General features: G+C 37.6%; 2 protein-coding genes across 2 annotated transcripts; one reads left to right on the forward strand and one right to left on the reverse strand.

The window, feature by feature from the left end:
* Positions 1-488: 488 nt before the first annotated feature.
* Positions 489-13,586, reverse strand: LOC306875324 (lamin-B2-like). The gene is made up of 12 exons (XM_079425810.1): positions 13,200-13,586; positions 11,576-11,712; positions 9,990-10,146; positions 9,786-9,911; positions 7,322-7,492; positions 7,118-7,243; positions 6,010-6,230; positions 3,938-4,175; positions 2,812-2,919; positions 2,614-2,733; positions 2,366-2,464; positions 489-2,289 (listed from the first exon to the last, which is right to left on the reverse strand). The coding sequence occupies exons 1-12, from the start codon at positions 13,401-13,403 to the stop codon at positions 2,248-2,250; spliced, it is 1,749 nt and encodes a 582-aa protein (XP_079281936.1). The 5' UTR covers positions 13,404-13,586; the 3' UTR covers positions 489-2,247.
* LOC306875326 (large ribosomal subunit protein eL36) lies at positions 13,553-16,218 on the forward strand. Its single transcript, XM_079425813.1, has 4 exons — positions 13,553-14,222; positions 14,668-14,762; positions 15,600-15,734; positions 16,090-16,218. The coding sequence occupies exons 2-4, from the start codon at positions 14,670-14,672 to the stop codon at positions 16,177-16,179; spliced, it is 318 nt and encodes a 105-aa protein (XP_079281939.1). The 5' UTR covers positions 13,553-14,222; positions 14,668-14,669; the 3' UTR covers positions 16,180-16,218.
* Positions 16,219-17,052: the final 834 nt, after the last annotated feature.

A 17,052-nucleotide genomic window follows, 5' to 3' on the forward strand; every position in this document is an offset into this window, starting at 1 on the left:
TGTGGTGCGCTCTAGTGGTGAAATGGCTTGTGGGTAAAGTGTTACCAGCTCAAATAGTAATGCACAACAAATTGGTCGATAAGGTGGAATATTGCAATGACTTAATTTAACTAAGGCAGAGTTCTTACTGTAGCTGCGTATTTCAAATAAACATGGCAATGTCTTGAATTATTCATAACTGCAACATATATTCTTGCATGTCTATACACATATGAATAATTCATGTAGCAGGCTCAAGTTGAATGTCACAGGAACTCTGTAGATTGTGCCATATATGAGAAAGACCAATACTAAACATAGTATAAAACTGACACTTCCATCTCTGTTGCTTCAATGTTATAAAAATAAATAAGCCACCTCTAAACACCAATTTGAAAACTTACCTGCGTTTTATAAATAATAAGCCACCCGAGGCTGTATAAATCAAGTTGTTTAGAGCCAATGTTACAAGCAGTGTTTTGCAGAGTCATTCAGAGTTCGCACAACTTAATATTTCAAACATTTATTGGATATTGCATACAAAAAAAGACAAGTCAAAGTAAAATAGATCACAATAAATGACACTTTTGGCATGCACCCGCCTCTTGTAGCCTTCGTACAATTTACCCCATAACAAATTGGATTCATAGTTCACAATTTATGCCTTAAACTCACATTTGTATGCTTTTGATGCTAGTTCAAACAGCAATTTTTACTTTACAGTAGATTACTGACAGATTGACAATTTCGTAGTTAAACACACCAAAGCACATTGTATCCGTTACATAAGTCACAGCCCCGTCTAATAAAACCTGAAAGAACAAGGAAATGACTTTCCTCTTGAAAACAGTGTACGCAACTAAAAGAAGCTCAATTTAAAATTCACAGATGTGGAGTGTTTGACAAAGAAAACAGTTGCCATGTTAAAAACTAAACAAAAATGTAGATTTTATTAGCTCAGAGGCCAAGTAACAAATGTACACACATACAACTTTACTCAATTTTGCGCGCCCCAATTGAATTCGTTCTCGCAGAACCTTCAAAAGAAACATGTAGATAATGATAGCCCCGTTAAAATAACTAAATAGTTCCACACTGCATTACCGGCTTATAAAAGAAAGAAATTACCAAATGTTTCCCAGGTCAATTTTGTTTTGTACACACTGCACCGAATACATTCACAAATGTATAATACGTTGTGCACTAGGGTTTTAAAAATCCTGAGGAAAAAACTATCAAAAATATACGATTGTAGCTAAAAAACAAACTACAGTATTACGCAGTTTGTCTGAAAAATTGAAGAGTCAACCCCTAGAGCTCACAGTAACTCTCAGACCAGTTTCTTATAAAAATATCTGCTGCATGCATAATTGTCTGAGAAACATTTAAGATAAAAAAAAGTACGTTTTAAAACTTAAATGCAACAGAATCAACAGGGTGGAATGGATGCAGATTATTGACTGGATTCGGTTTTATTTTATTCAGAGTCTCAAGTTTGCAAATCGCGCAAAGCAAGAAATAAAGGCAGATTGGTTTCATTCGTTGTCCATTTCTTTGGTTAATCTGCGCGAGCATCTGCGCTTTTGTAAAAGTGTGCCGATTCAGGTCCAATTTCAATACAGAATTCAACCATTTTTCCCATTCAAATGTTTTGAATATTGAAATGAACTCCTTTGAATACTGAATGGAGTAGCTTCTCAATCATTGTACTACCTTTTGAGTATGTTATGCATTTAGGTTGAGCGGGGATCTCAAATGAGTCAGTCACTGATTCAAACGCATGACGTTTAGACGGTCGTTTAGAGTCATCTAGTTTCCACCCTGTTCATCTGGTTGGCGAAGCACAATAACATAAGGTACGCTAAGCGACAGCTGTCAGTTACGGGCTATAGTGCACTACAGAACAATAATAATTCCCCCATTCATACCCCCGCGGTGACGAGAACATGCATGATTCATTGACATGACTATGCAGATTCGTTAGTCACCGGCTCGCACAAATACTCAATTTCAAGTGGTTTGACTCATTCTCGGTACGTAATGGGATGTCACCGCCGTCTGGAAACGTGATCTGGACTATTCATTGATGAGCGGCGACTGAAAAATAGCATCGCAGCTCAAGATTAACTGGCTTTACAAATGAGGTCCGTACAAATAAAGGATCGAGGAAGGGGCGTTATGAACGCATGATTCGAGGAATACAAAAGTAGTGGCTCTACAAAAAAGACTGAATCGTGGGAAGGAAAATACTAAAGGTGTGCGGCTCTATCACATGACGGCACATTCTCTGGATCCCGTCTTTGGATCGCCCTGGAAACAAGAGTAATTTGGTTATAATTTAACATCTCAAGATCGCCGTTTTACATCAAGTTCTTGTTTAACGAACCTGCTGATGGAAGAGATCTTCATCTCCGAAGTCTTCCTCCTCGTCATCACCGTTCTCCATTTCGATCACGCTTTTTGTGACGGTTCGCTTTGCCACTTCCTGGAAAACAAAGTTCAGAAATGTGTGACCCTGGAGCACAAAAGCACTTCAGTAGCACAGGTATATTTGTAGCAATAGCCAAAAATACATTGTGACTGAACCCTTATGGTTTTGTGGCCCAGGGTCACACATGTTCTTATTCTTCATACCTCTCCGCTGGAATTAACCAGTAAGGTGAGGATGTTCTCTCCGGTGCCCCAAGAGCGCTGGCTCTTCCACAGCAGGTCTGAAGGAGGACTGTGGGACACGCCGGCGTCGGCGCTCCACACCTTTCACAGAAACAACATTTTAACATCTAGTCAATGTCTGGAGATAGATTTAAATGAAATACGGTCCCGTTCGCTTACCGTTACTGTCTGGCCGGCCTTCAGGGCAAACTTGGGACTGAATTTATAGGTGATTTCCTCTCCATCGGCAATTTGTCTCTTTAGTCGCCAGCTGCCCAGAGATTGATCCTAAAATTGGAATAAAAAACATGATTAAATACTTTTTTCCCTTGTTCTTTTGTAAAGCAAGGCACCACATGGTAAATATATTAGCTAATAAACAACACCGCACTATAGAAGCCCGTTTCTGCCACTAAATAATAAAAATAAAGGTGATTACAACTTCTCACCATACTTGGAATTCTGAGACATTGTGAGGTATTAAAAAATTCAGAATTGCAAGTTTATCATTTCTGACTGTATAACTCTGCAACTGAGATTATATCTCGCAATTCTGTGAAAAATACTTATAATTGCTAGTTTACATCACACAATTGAGAAAAAAGCCAGAAGTCTCTCGCAATTGCAAAAAAAAAAAAAGTTACAATTATGAGACAAAAAGTCGCAATTACCTGTTTTTTTTTTTATTCAGTAGCAGAAATGTGCTTCCATACCATACTTCCCCAGCTGATTGATTACGTTTTCTGAAATGTTATATTTAAATATGTAAACGAGGCATTAGCTAATTAAATATGCACTAATATGCATATATTTCCAGAACAGAAATGCATAAACCAGGTTCAAAATCTATATTTATTTTAGTTGATATATTGGTGTTAAACGTTTGTTCAATTTTGGATTCCTTTTTGTCAATCCATAAAATACTGTCAAAAACCAGAAAAAAAAAGATAAATTTATGAATAAAAGGTTATAAAATCAGGTGACTGATATATGAACAAACCCCTCTTCAGTATATAGATAGAAATAAAACTTGAGTTTGGTGTAAGTGCTGCTGAAGTGCAGAAACAACTAACTTAAGTAAATGTACTGCAGTTGAAATCAATTGCAAGTGCAATAACACTTAAAAAGTATCTTAGACGTTTTCTTTCCACTAGTCGGAAAACAACTCTTTATGAAAAGACAAAATTTCAAATCTGACCAATGCATGAAAAAAACTGCTTTTTCCTGTAGTGTCTTCCCGTAAACAAAGTGAAACTTGTGCAAAGTGATGCATTTATTTTTCCCAAAAGCTCCCCATTGCCCGTACCTTGTCAGAGTTGTTCCTGAGGGTCACAGATTTCCCCTCCAGGTCGATCTCCTCGATACTGACGCTGCCCGTGGCTTCGGCCTCCTGGCTGATCTGGACTTTAGGAGCCGCGGTGGACGCTTCCTCCAGCTCCACACGCTTTCTCTTGGCGCGAGTGCTACGTGAAGACGTAGAAGTGCTACTCGCTGTGGAGCGGGACACTGTGACCCGAGAGGAAGGGCTGGGAGACAACTTCAGCCTACAGGACATGGGACGCACGTGTTAAATCACGTATGTGATAGTAGAAAGTCAGTAAGAACAATAAATGGGCAACTGCACCATGAAAATGACTGTTTATGCAACTACGCTCCACCTTTCCTTCCTACCATCTGCGCTCCAAATATCTCAACTGCAGACTATGTCTCAGTCTTCAAGCCGGTCTAGCTGCCTGCTGGTCTTCAAGTCTTCGTGCTAAATGAGCTCTCGGACCTCTCATTTTTCGACAGTGCTGCTATCGGTTCGCTCGCGCATGAGCGAGACACACAATTATCATTCCAGCGTGACATTTTACAACCTACCTTACTCCTCCCTCCGGCATGTCGATTATGTCAAGTATGAAGCACAAAAATGTGAAGTGTGTTTGACAAGCGTTTCTGAACAAGTTACAGGTGTCCCTGAAGACAAACCATGATAATAACCAGCTGCCAGAACTCCATCAGCACATGCAAAATGCTCAAAAACACCTAGTTTGTGTGCGTCGCTGATTTAAATGCGTCACACAACCAAGTGAGCTTCCTTCCTTGATGCTGTTTTCTGCCGCAGGCTTGTACAAACCTAGTAATCTGTGTGTTCAAACGCTAACAAACTGCTTAAGTCTCTATTTCTAGAAAAGACACAGCACTCTTACGTTTTGAAGTCAGTTTTGAAGCATGAGCTGCTTTCTCAATAGGCAGCACTTTTGTCCACAGGCGTGTTTGAATGCATAACAAAGCCTAGCAAGACATGGGTCTAATTGCCTTATGTCTTGCAATCAGACAGCAATTTCAGACATAGGGCCCAAAGAAATCGGTTTCAAATTCCGTTTTTTCAGTACGTCTAATTGATTAGAATCATGAAACTTATACAATTTCACATTAATGTACTAAAAGCTTAACAAAAATGACATTTAGGACCCTATACATTAAAAAAAAATTCTCACCATATGTTGTTACCAAATTCTGCGTTTTAACAATATTTGAACTTAATTTATTTAAATTGATTCCTATAATAGCCTTAAAAAAAATAAATAAAAATCAGCTCAGAAATTGTGTTGTGTATAAGTTTTTCTGGTTATCAGAAAATTTAAACAAACTTTTTTTTTTTTTTTTTTTACCAAACAACGGGGATTTACTGTTAAAATTAGAACATGGAAGAAATGTTTTGTGATTATTCCTTAAAAAATAAAGTTTTAGTTATAGTACATTCTACTGAACAATAGTAGGCTCATATATTTCTGGCACAATGTCTTCAAGTTAAACCGAATTTTATTCTGAAGGGTTGCTGTGAATACCTTTTAAGTTTCTGAGTGTATTGCTGCCTACTTATACTGCACCCTTGAAGTATGTACTCTTTTGGTGAAGAAAACGTACACACTGTTGAGTGTGTAGTAGAAGAGTAGGCAAGCTTTGGGACATACAGCTCTGTCACATCTGTTACACGCACCCTGTCACTGTAAACTGTAAACATTAAAATGCTCATGAAGAGACTCAGAGCAGTTCTGGAGATGTTGTTCATGTATTTATGTCCTCATTTAGTGAGATGGCATTCATTCACACAGACGCACAGAACACAAAGAATTCATATTTAAAGTCTTTTTGCGGTTTAAGATTTACAGATGCTGGTCCATATCTAGATTTGATTAAAGTGTAATGACCTACATTAGTTTAACTCATCGCATTCCACGTTATACATTAAATTCAGTGTTTTCTGCATCGCGGAGATCATAGGACCCGTATGAAAGCTAAAAGCCCAAAAATGCTGTCTATGTTGGCAGCTGACTTGGTCTGCATTCCTGTCATTTTTTCATGACTCAAACCTGTGTTACAGACGCTCACCTGTCCTCCTCGCCCTCCAGCAGCTTCCGGTAGGCGTTGATCTCCATGTCCAGGGCCAGTTTGACGTCCAGCAGCTCCTGGTACTCATTGAGCTGCTGCTGCATGCACTCCCTCAGCTCGGCCATCTCGCGCTCCTTGGTGTCCAGCTGTCGGCGGTACTTGTCCCGATCGCTGGACAGCATTTCCTCCAGCTCACGGATGCGCTCCTCGGCCGCAGACGCCTGCAGGGGGACAAAAACAGGGCGTGAATGACAGGCAGCAATTCACCGGATCATTTGTGCTGCTCAGCGTTATAACAGTGTGTGGTGTTTTCTTGAAAAACTACAGACAGAACAGAAGTTTCAACTTGGACATGTATACATCAGCTTTTGGGTTTCTGCACATTTTGACGTCTCGTCCCCCCCCCCAAACAGCACATGTGCTGCAGATTTGAAAAATTTAGGAGCACATAAACAAAAAAAACTGTAGGGGCTCAATGAAAATTTATCTAATTTCTAATCCTTAATAAACAGATAAAGTGTAATTTATTAGAACACTAAAGTTTTCAATAATTTTTTGCTTTAAAATGTATTTAATTATAGTACTTATTAATAGGCTTTAAAATATTAAAACCTTTATAACTTGATGTGTATCAATAAATAAAACTGACTTTTTTTTTTTAAATGACTATGATTTAGCATTAATTTAATCCTACTATATTTAATAAAAATAACATTGAGCTGTAAAAATAACATTTCTTTCAGTTGAAACAGCTCAGACTTAGATTTTAGTCTGAGATTAGTCTTAAGCCTCGTCTGTGGAACCGGGGGAGAACCTTTTAATTTTTTTGAAGGACCTGTAGTCACACATGCGAGTGAAACATTCACTGTCGAGCCCTGTATTACGGAAACACTGGGCAAATCCTGCCTGAAAAAGTACATGCGGCAATATAGTACGCTGAAATAAAAACTAGGCCCTACTCCTGTCATAACGTCACTAGTGCAAGAGTTTATAAGCAACATTAACCCTAAAAACCAAGCATACCTGATGGATTAGAAGATTCACATGAGCTAAGTATTATGACTGAAGATGCTGTGACTTTATTTAGGACACGGCAGGCCGTGCGTACCTGTTTCTGCAGGGCGCTGAGCTGATAGCTCAGGCCCTCGATCCTCATGTGGGCTTCCTGCAGCTCCTCGCGGGCGGTGAGCACTGCCTTATCGTTCATGTCAGACGACACCTTGGCATTATCCAGCTGCAGAGGGAAGATTTCAGTTAGCAAACAAACCATGCTACCAAAAGCAACTTTATTAGCGAATCAAGCATTTCTGACCTTGGCCCTGAAGGTCTGCTGCAGCTCCTCCTTGTAGATCTGCACTTGCTCCTCGTGCTGCCTGCGCAGATCCTGCAGCGCCTGCGCCAGCTTGAACTCGTAGTCCTGCTGAATGCCTGAATCCACCTCCACCATGCGCTTCTCCCGACGCTGGCGCGTCTCACGCACCTCCTGCATTAAACATTCACGTGTTAGAGCTGCCCTTTCACTTGAGAAAGTAATGGTCACCCGATATATCGGCCGATATTTGCCTTTTTTTTTTTTATTATCGGACAATATTTTCTTCTGTCTGACTTTTATTTTGACGGCACAGTTTAGGGGTGTGCTATATTTTCTGGGATTTTATCGATATTTTGCTAAGTGTGTTTTTGTGTTGGTATCTACCGTGGACAGCTGACTCCTGAAGTTTTTGATGTTCTTCATATTTTGTGTGGTGGTCAGTTCACAGCAGTGATAGAAATTAATCTTTTTCAATAAGTTTAAATTGATTTTTATCTTTTATGGGCATTTTTACCTTTATAAAGCCATTTTTCTAAAAGCGTGCATCATCTTTTGAGTCAAATTTTCACATTTAATCAGTCAATTAGAATAAGATTTATTTTTTTAGGCTGTTACCAAACAAATTAAATCAGAATCAACAAAATTAACAGTATCCTACCAACAAAACAATACAGAGAAGCGGCATTTATCGGTGAATCCGATATTACAAAACCGATATCAGATTATGATAAAATGCTTAAATATCGGTCGATCTCTATAAGAGAGTCACTGCGATTGAACAGAATCATTTAAACGGTTGATTCATTCAGGAACGAAACTTCGTTAAGTTGCTCAGAGACGCAAACCAGTGCTGTGGCTTTGTTTGGAGCCATTTTTGTTATTGAAAACAGACAATATGGTGTCAACAACTTAAGTCTCTCTATTCACTTCTTGTTTATTGAACTGTTGTAGAAAAAAAATAAAATAAATTGCGCTCGTAAAAAAAAAAAAAAAAAAGGCACTCTTTGTGTGATATTGATCAACTACATCAAAATGATATATAAATATATAAATTTTTTGCCCCCATATATTGAATTTTGTGATCATTTTAATAGACTGAATCATGCAGTGAAAGAACACACTAAACGCGCACTAGTCTAACCTACTAGACTTCATCACGTAATGTGTGCGCACTGTGTAGGTGTGTTTTGTTTGGTTTTTCTAGGGGTGCTCCGATTCATCGGCTACCGATCATTATCGGCCGATAATCGCATTGGGATGTTTGATCGGCGGTCTCGTATCAGTAGCACACTCCCATGTGAAAGCACAGTCCGTATTGCTTCTGCACCGCTTTCGTACCACACATGGACTGCATACGCACTGCAAACAGAGTATGTGTTAACCAGGTGTAAAAGGCCCATCTCACATACAGCTCACAAAATCAGGCTTGTGCTGTGTGCAAGCTATTGTGCAACAATTGCACGATTTTAAAAACAAAAATGCAGGGCATGATCAAACGTTTAGGGTAGATAAATATATATTTTTGAAAAATGTCTAAAAAATGCTCTCCTCCACCTCTCAAAAAAAAAAAAAAAAAAAAAAACCTCTCACAAGAGAGACGAAATTGAAAAAATGAAATAAATGTCTAAAAATCTTGATTGGATCATCGCTATAAATAATTCTACATGATAAAAAGGCGACTTTAAAAGATCGGTATAGGCAGATACTGCTTTCTGTGATCAGGGATCGGCCTCAAACACCTGATCGGAGCACGCCTAGTTTTTGCGATATGCTCGATAATTTAAAATCCCACAGCATTAAAACAACTTTTTTTCTTGGAAATACTTCAGAAAAAACACAAAAAAAACACGGTCATCTTATATTCAGGGTCTAGACTTTGACATGTCAATAATACATCCACAACAATAGGTGGCGCCAAATACGCGTAAAATGAGTGTGCCATGAAATTGTAATGTAATGTGTGTTGTAAAGATCACGAGTGAAAACACAAGAAAAAGAAAAGCTTATCCGTCATGTTAGCCTGATGGGAACTAACTTCGTCTGTACGAGATTTTAAAACGTAAGACCGTACCCAGATTTGAAGACTACAATAAGATTTCACTTCTACTATTAATAAAATTTCGGTAAGCTACTATGAGATGGATAGCCTGAATATGATATAATTCAGAAGGGCTACCTGTTATTTTTATGGTATATCAAGAAGTGTATATTTTTAAATGTGACTGTTGGTACATTTTACCAGTATTTACCATACTTTCAAAACTAAAATTTAAATAGGAGAAAAATGCATGAAAATAATTTAAGAAAAAATGCGTTTTACTGAGAAAAAAACAGATTTGGTTTTCAAAAAGCCTTTTTCCAAAAGGTACATCTGGAGAAAGGGGGGGTCGTCTTATATTCGGGTCAATACGGTATATCGCACACACCTAGCGCAGTTTGATTTTCTTTTATTAGCTGCACTGACCTCCTCAAACATGCTCTTCCTGAACTCAAGATCCTCCGCCAGGCTCTGGCAGCGGTTTTCCAGATCCACCCTCATTAGCGTCTCCGCCTCCAGCTGTTTCTTGGCCACGCCGTGAGCGTCTTCAGCCTGAAACGAAGAGACCAGCGCCTCCGTTAGACGTTATTCTGAAGCGAAGGACGCTGAAATGAGGATCGAGGGACTTACTTTGGCCAGCTGAGCCTTCAGGTCGGCGAGTTCTGCGGATAAAGACTTGTTCTCGCGGAGCGCCGTGTTGAGAGCCGCCTCGTTCTTGTTGTATTGAGCTTCCAGTTCCTTGATTCGAGCCTGAGCCACAGCCAAGTCTCCATCCTTCTTCTTATAGCTGGAAAATAAATTCAGACGGCCAATCTTTGGATTAATAAAGAGTCAAAACCAATCGTTAGTGCATTAAATTCATTCCATGATTTATCCTTAAACACTTGAACGTGCTTCATGTGTTTTCATATCAAAATGTATTGTGTTCAGTTTTAATGCTTTGCTTTTTTTATATCATGTTACAGAAAATGTCAGATAATTTTTTTTTATTGATGCCAAAGATCAATGGAAAGATGTTTTACTGAACGAGATGAAGTACTAGTTTTTATATTCTTGCACTGAAAGCTGTTCATCTCACTAATCCCAAAATTTTAATTAAGCCTTAACTGTACTCAAACACTCAATAATAATGGTTTAGTTATAAACAAATTCAATTACCCAAGCAATCAAAATGTCCAGTAACAAAATACAAATATAAACAAGCTATAAAATGAAAAAATATTAAATAAGATCAATATTAAGTTATACAATTAATGATGATATTGATAAGTTATAAAAATATTAATTATATAAATCAAAATAAAAGTTATACAATTTAGGATGATAATAATAATAATAGTAATAAATATAAAAAAATAAATAAGTAAAACATTACCATTAAATTTCCAAATAAAAAACAAAAAAAGGCAAAAAAATGCAATTATATCAATAATAAGCCATTATGAATAATAATAATAATATATATTTTAAATATTAAATATAGATGGTTGAAGTAGAAATAACGTGAATAATAAAATGATGTTGTAATTTTTATTAATACTGTAATAAATATAAGCAATAGAAATGTATGAATTACATTAAAAGACGTAAATTTAAAAAATAGATTATATGAATATAATGCAAACCATATAAACAATAATAAAAGTATACAAATAACACTATTGTCTTTATTAAAATAAGCACAAGATATACTATAAAAAATGTGTATGTTATAATAATAATAATAATAATAATGTAGGCTGAGTTTGACGTGTTTCAACACGCCTATCAACGCACAAAACGTTTAATCCCTCTACAAATAATTTCCTGTATTTTTTTCAGTTGCTACAACACAAGCTCTGCTATCATTTCATCTGACGTAATTGAGATTCTCAAAAAAAAATTTAAAAAGTGCAGATGAAACTAGTGAAATCTGCGTGACAAATGCATAATGTGACACACTCCTGCGGTTAAAACAGTCGCCCACAATCGAGCGCGTAGCAACAGACTTCCTGTTTATAAGCGTTCATTAGCAACGAGATCAACCAAACACGAAGTCTGAAGCAAATGTGGGCCAAACACGGAGACGCTGATCTTCTGGTGGCATTATTCAAAGCAGCAGATGGAAGCGGATTTGAGTCAGGTTAGTTAAGACCAACTTAAGTTAAGACGGCCACCTTATGGGTAATTAAATGAGGATAATGGACTCGACGAGTGTGTTTTGGAGCAGTACTCACTTGCGGGTGACCTCCTCGAGCTCAGAGTTGGCTCTTCCAAGATTGATCTGAAGTTTGGCTCTTTCACGTGAAGTTTCGTCAAGCACTCGCCTGGCGTCCGCGAGCTCGCCCTCGTAAAGAGACTTTATCCCAGACACCTGAACGAAAAAACAGTCTGAGATTTACACCACAGTTACAACTAAAACCACTAAAATAAATAAAGACTTTAAAATATATCTCTTCAGCTAGCTGCCAAAGCAACATCTCATTTTCATTTAAGTTGATGTACTAAAAAATATGATGTATTTTGTTAAATGTGTGTGTATAGAGTATTTACAGAGTGTTAACTTTTAGTTTTAGTTACTTTTTCTTGGATAAAAGCGTCTGCTAAATGACTAAAAGTACAGTAAAATATTCTAAAATAGATATTAAAAAAAAAGACATTACAAATTATTTACAAAAAAGGCAATTATTGGACAAATTACTAAAACTTTAAATGAAAATTAAAAATAACTAAAATATATGGAAGCCTGTTTATGCAACAAAATAATAATAAATTGCTAATATATATGTATATTTACACAATTCTGAGATGTGGATATGTAAACAGACTTATATTAAACAAACTTGCAATTCTGAGGGGGAAAAAAACTATTTCTTAAAAATATAAGTTATGTATTTTTGTGTGTGCAATTTTAAAATTACAGCTTGCAATTGTTTTTTTTCCTGCCAAGGAATACAAAAAGGTAACTGCAACTTTTTGTGTCACAATTTAGATTTTTTTTTTCATTATTGCAAGGGAAAAAAGACAGAACTGAGATTAAAAAGTGGCAAATAACTTGTGTGGCGGAAACGGGCTTTCATAAAAACTAAATCTAATTCAAAATATAATAGTATATTGACTATACTGGCTCAAGCATATTTTTTTTTATAGTTGATGATTTCAGGAATTAAAACCATAAACAAGTACTATCAGACATTACTTGCACATAAACTGAGTTTGAGTTGAAATGCCAGCATGCTTTTATAGGACGATGCATTCAAGCCATTTCTTTTTGCATTTATGATAAATGAGGGTTGAGTTTGATGTGGTCACCATTCAAAAGAAAAGGCAACAGATGGTGGCGATCAGATTCAAATTTGAAAAGAGCATTTGGCCACTCCCAAACTTTGAGGAAAACGCCCAAACACACCAGGACGAGACTCAAAAGTCCAGGAATTCCTCCAAACGCGCACTTAGCGCGGTTTTACACGCATTTTAAGTGCACGACTCATGCATAAATCAAATTAAACTCACAAAGTAGAAGCATATGGACACAACTCCTCCCTGCGTGCACTTTATAGATGTCCCAGACATCTGCATGTACAGATCTGTGCGAACGCAGAGCACGTTATTCAGTGCAGAGCTCGATTCGGTCAAAATGCATGACTTCCTCGCGCGATTTTTCAAATGCTGTGCATCACGCGCAACACACTTGGAAAGTTCTAAATGTTTAAACGCACACTAAAAGCAGAAAATGAACACGCGATATCAACTAGAAGCCTGTATTAACAGCCACACGTAACGTTAGCGACTCTGGAGGTGAAGATTGCATGTACAGGCGGGTTTATCGCCGGTAAAAGCAACACAAAGGATCGTTGTTACCTCTCTGGTCGTGACTTCCTCCTTCTCGGACACTTTAACGAGCAGCCGGTCGTTCTCGAGCTCCAGGGAGCGCACGCGGTCGATGTAAACGGCCAGGCGGTCGTTCAGCGCGCTCAGCTCCTGTTTCTCCTGCAGACGCGAGATCCTCGCGGGGCTCAGCGGTGTTCGCGCGGCCGACGCGCGGCTCGGGGTTGCGGTCGCCATATCGCTTCACGCTACAGACACCCACTTCAGCTCAAATAAACACTCCTCCGAGTCGCGCTTGGGACGGTCCTCCGGTGGCGGTCGGAAGTTTTAGTTTGAGGAGTTTTTTTGAATGAAACTCTGTTTTGTAGTCCGAGAGCTGGTTGGCTGTCTTTGAAACGGCGGTGTGAAAAGAAAATGGCCGCCGCTCGCGTAAAACCGCGCCGAAACTCAGCCCGAGTGCTCATGGGAAATGTAGTCCGACACTTGAAAAGCGCCGAACAGCCATGTGGGAAATATTACACTCTCGTTATTTTATACTTTTCGAAGAGCCCTAGCAACTTTCTTTTTTTTCTCCGTATTTTTACATTTGTGTGTATTTTTCATATTACCTTATTATGTTTTTCATGTTTAGGTTTTGATGTTTTCCTTTTTTAAATTTTGTGTGTGGCTCATAATTCACGCATTTATATTATTATTATTATTTTACTGCTGTCTAAACGGAAAATAGACTCAGTAAGGCACTGAAAGACATTTAAAATATAAATAAATCTAATAAAAGCCTTTTTATTGTTATTATTTTGAGAATGATAATAGACAACAAAATAATATAACAAATATGAAAATAAGTAGAAATTTCCAAACATGTGCCATTTTTTGCAAGGAAAATAAAATGTGTAAGGAAAAGACATGGATTAAAAATAATAACTAGATCGTTTACTCGCTTCTAGGCGGCGCCACTTATTTTTCCCGCGAACTGCTTTCTCTCCGTCGCGTGTGAAAGATCAGCTTCCGCTTGACAACGCTCCTTCCGGTTTGGACGCCATTAGCAAAACGCAGGTATGAATCGCCGGAGAATCACAATTGATAAAATCACATTAATATCTAATCCATCGCGGCTCAAATCAACACAAACGCGTCTGTTCTGGCAAATATAAACAGTTTGAAGCGGTTTCCAGTCGCTATTGTGAACTTTAAGCCCGATGTTGGCGGGGTTTGGGATGTTATATAGCGCTCTTAACTGGATTCTCAAAACGCTGTTATTATAAATAAAGCATAATATATCATCTCCAAACCCAAAAAGAGTAGAAATGTTCAATATATTCGCCCGAATCTGGAAATATTGTTCTATAATAGTTTCTAGCTGTCATCCTCTCAGCACACATGCCCGTGTTTAACCCGGTTATGAATGTTTATTAAGTCATATTTAACCCGGTTATGAATGTTTATTAAATCATATTTAACCCGGTTATGAATGTTTATTAAATCATATTTCTCTCCACAGACATGGCCATCAGGTATCCTATGGCAGTGGGTCTCAACAAAGGCCATCCAGTCACCAAAAACGTCTCCAAGCCCAAGCACGGCCGCAGGCGAGGAGTAAGTCTGTTATTATAAAGTTATTATTAATGCAATAAATCAGTATTTATCTCGTTTTCCAATGCAAGCATCTGAACATCCTTAAATCAAGAAACTTGAGCTGCAGAATGAAGTCTAAAACAAGAATCTGTCATTGGGGTGTGAAAACTTTTGGCTTTGAAATACCATTGGCGTAATCACAAAATAACTTGACATTTATTAGACATTTTGTGTGGTTTTGCTTCAAATAAATGCATCTTTAGACATTTTCACTGGAAATCGAGAGTTAGGACATGGAATATACAGATGTTTTACTTTATTCTAGTGGTGTTCTGTTTGTAAAATGAATTAAATAGTAATGGAGAGCTATTGAAAGTTGCATTTGTGCTGCTAATACAAGACCGTATTGACATACGCTACCAGTCAAAAGCTTTTGAACAGTGAGATTGGTAAGTCTCACCAAGCCTGCATTCATTTGATCCAAAATACAGCAAAAATAGTACAATTTAAATGAACTGTTTTCTATTGGAATATATTGTAAACTGTAATTTATTTCTGTGATGCAGCGCTGTATTACTGCAGTCTTCAGTGTCACATGATCTTCAGAAATCAATCAATAAATGACAATATATTCCAATAGAAAACAGTTCTTTTAAATTGTAAAAATATTTCAAATTTTTGCTGTATTTTGGATCATAAATGCAGGCTTGAAAACATTGTTCTAAAACGTCTGACTGGTAGTGTATTGTAACTTTTTTAGATTTTCTTCATTTGCGCTAAACCTTCCTAATCCCTGGAGTTTCTCCCATCATGCACTATAATGTATTCATTATTATGGTGCTTGTTGTTGTGTTTCAGCGCCTGACCAAACACAGCAAGTTTGTGCGCGACATGATCCGCGAGGTGTGCGGTTTCGCTCCGTACGAGAGGCGCGCTATGGAGCTGCTCAAGGTGTCCAAGGACAAGCGCGCCCTCAAGTTCATCAAGAAAAGGGTACGTGTCCAATCTGTCACGTTCACCTAATTTGGTGCATGTGTATATATTTATATTATATAAACTTAAATGTATACGTGCATATTTATATAGACCTAATAAATATACACGCATACTTTATTTTGGATGCGATTAATCGTTTGACAGCACTAATATTTTCATATTTTGTTTGCATTAGTTTTTTCAAATAACCATTTTAGAGAAGTAATGATAATAATACAGCATCTGGTCTTATGTTCACTTGAAGCCACTAAAGGATATTCTAACAGCACATAACACTGCTGTTGTAGAAGCAGGCTTGATTTCTGCTGAACCTCACATTATTATTATCCTCATCATCTCTGTGTGTGTGCAGGTGGGAACTCACATCCGCGCCAAGAGAAAGAGGGAAGAGCTCAGCAACATTCTGGCTGCGATGAGGAAGGCTGCTGCCAAGAAGGAGTAGCCTGTGTAATGACAAATAAATTTGTATGTGTAAAAACAAGCTCTCGACTCTTGAGCTTCATTGGAACTCCAGTAGCTGATGTTTGCAGAAAGGCACTGCCGTGTTTAACCAGTTCGCCGAGTAATGGAAATGAACCCAAGTATATGTCCGGTATTATGCACTGCAGTACGTGATGAAATTGCAGCTAAGTAATGTTTGAAATGCTGGTTTTCAACATATCAAATATACATTGTGCTTCGATTAAATGAGTCAAAAAGATGTTAATTGTAGTCGATAACTCCTACTTCTGGGTGTTTTATACATGCAGAATTAATGTATAACACAATATATTAATATGAGTAAGGTAACTGGTAGAATCTGATAGTATTTATAGCCCAAATCTATAGCTGCTGTCACCTTTTGCAGAATGTGAAATACTTGATATTCTATGAATGCATGCATTTGATACAATAATGTTCAAATTAATATACATCTGAATTCTACACAGACCTATATTTCTAATTTAAGTGATAGTAATTAAATGTTTGCACTATTGTCCTATATATTATGAACAAACATGTTTTAAAGGTATACCTGATTTGATTAATTACCCAATGATTTAACAAATACCAATATGTCACTGGGAATCCTATGCAACAGTTCTTGTCCAAATGTCTGTCTTACAGGATTAATTAACTGCTAAAACTCGGGTCTTAATTATTGTTGGCTGAAACAGTGTACAAGACTACTAAATCAGTCTTACATGACTAAAAACACTAAGGCCTGGTTAGTCCAGTAACTTTGATAAATGTGCCTTTAAAAAAACATTACAGGTGTGCATCTTCAGACAAAACAAAGGCACTGATAGATTTTAAGATCAGTCGGTGCAAATTT

The sequence above is a fragment of the Barbus barbus genome (assembly GCF_936440315.1).
Source record: "Barbus barbus genome assembly, chromosome: 9".
NCBI lineage: Eukaryota > Metazoa > Chordata > Actinopteri > Cypriniformes > Cyprinidae > Barbus > Barbus barbus.

Excerpts from the sequence above, each read along its gene's own strand:
- LOC306875324 (XM_079425810.1), bottom strand. The coding sequence starts at position 13,403 with ATGGCGACCGCAACCCCGAGCCGCGCGTCGGCCGCGCGAACACCGCTG. Across the intron at positions 2,734-2,811 it reads AGGCCGGCCAGACAGTAACG|GTGTGGAGCGCCGACGCCGG; the intron begins GTAAGCGAACGG and ends TTTCTGTGAAAG. Across the intron at positions 2,290-2,365 it reads AAGATCTCTTCCATCAGCAG|GGCGATCCAAAGACGGGATC; the intron begins GTTCGTTAAACA and ends TCTTGTTTCCAG.
- LOC306875326 (XM_079425813.1), top strand. The coding sequence starts at position 14,670 with ATGGCCATCAGGTATCCTATGGCAGTGGGTCTCAACAAAGGCCATCCA. Across the intron at positions 14,763-15,599 it reads AGCACGGCCGCAGGCGAGGA|CGCCTGACCAAACACAGCAA; the intron begins GTAAGTCTGTTA and ends GTTGTGTTTCAG. Across the intron at positions 15,735-16,089 it reads TCAAGTTCATCAAGAAAAGG|GTGGGAACTCACATCCGCGC; the intron begins GTACGTGTCCAA and ends GTGTGTGTGCAG.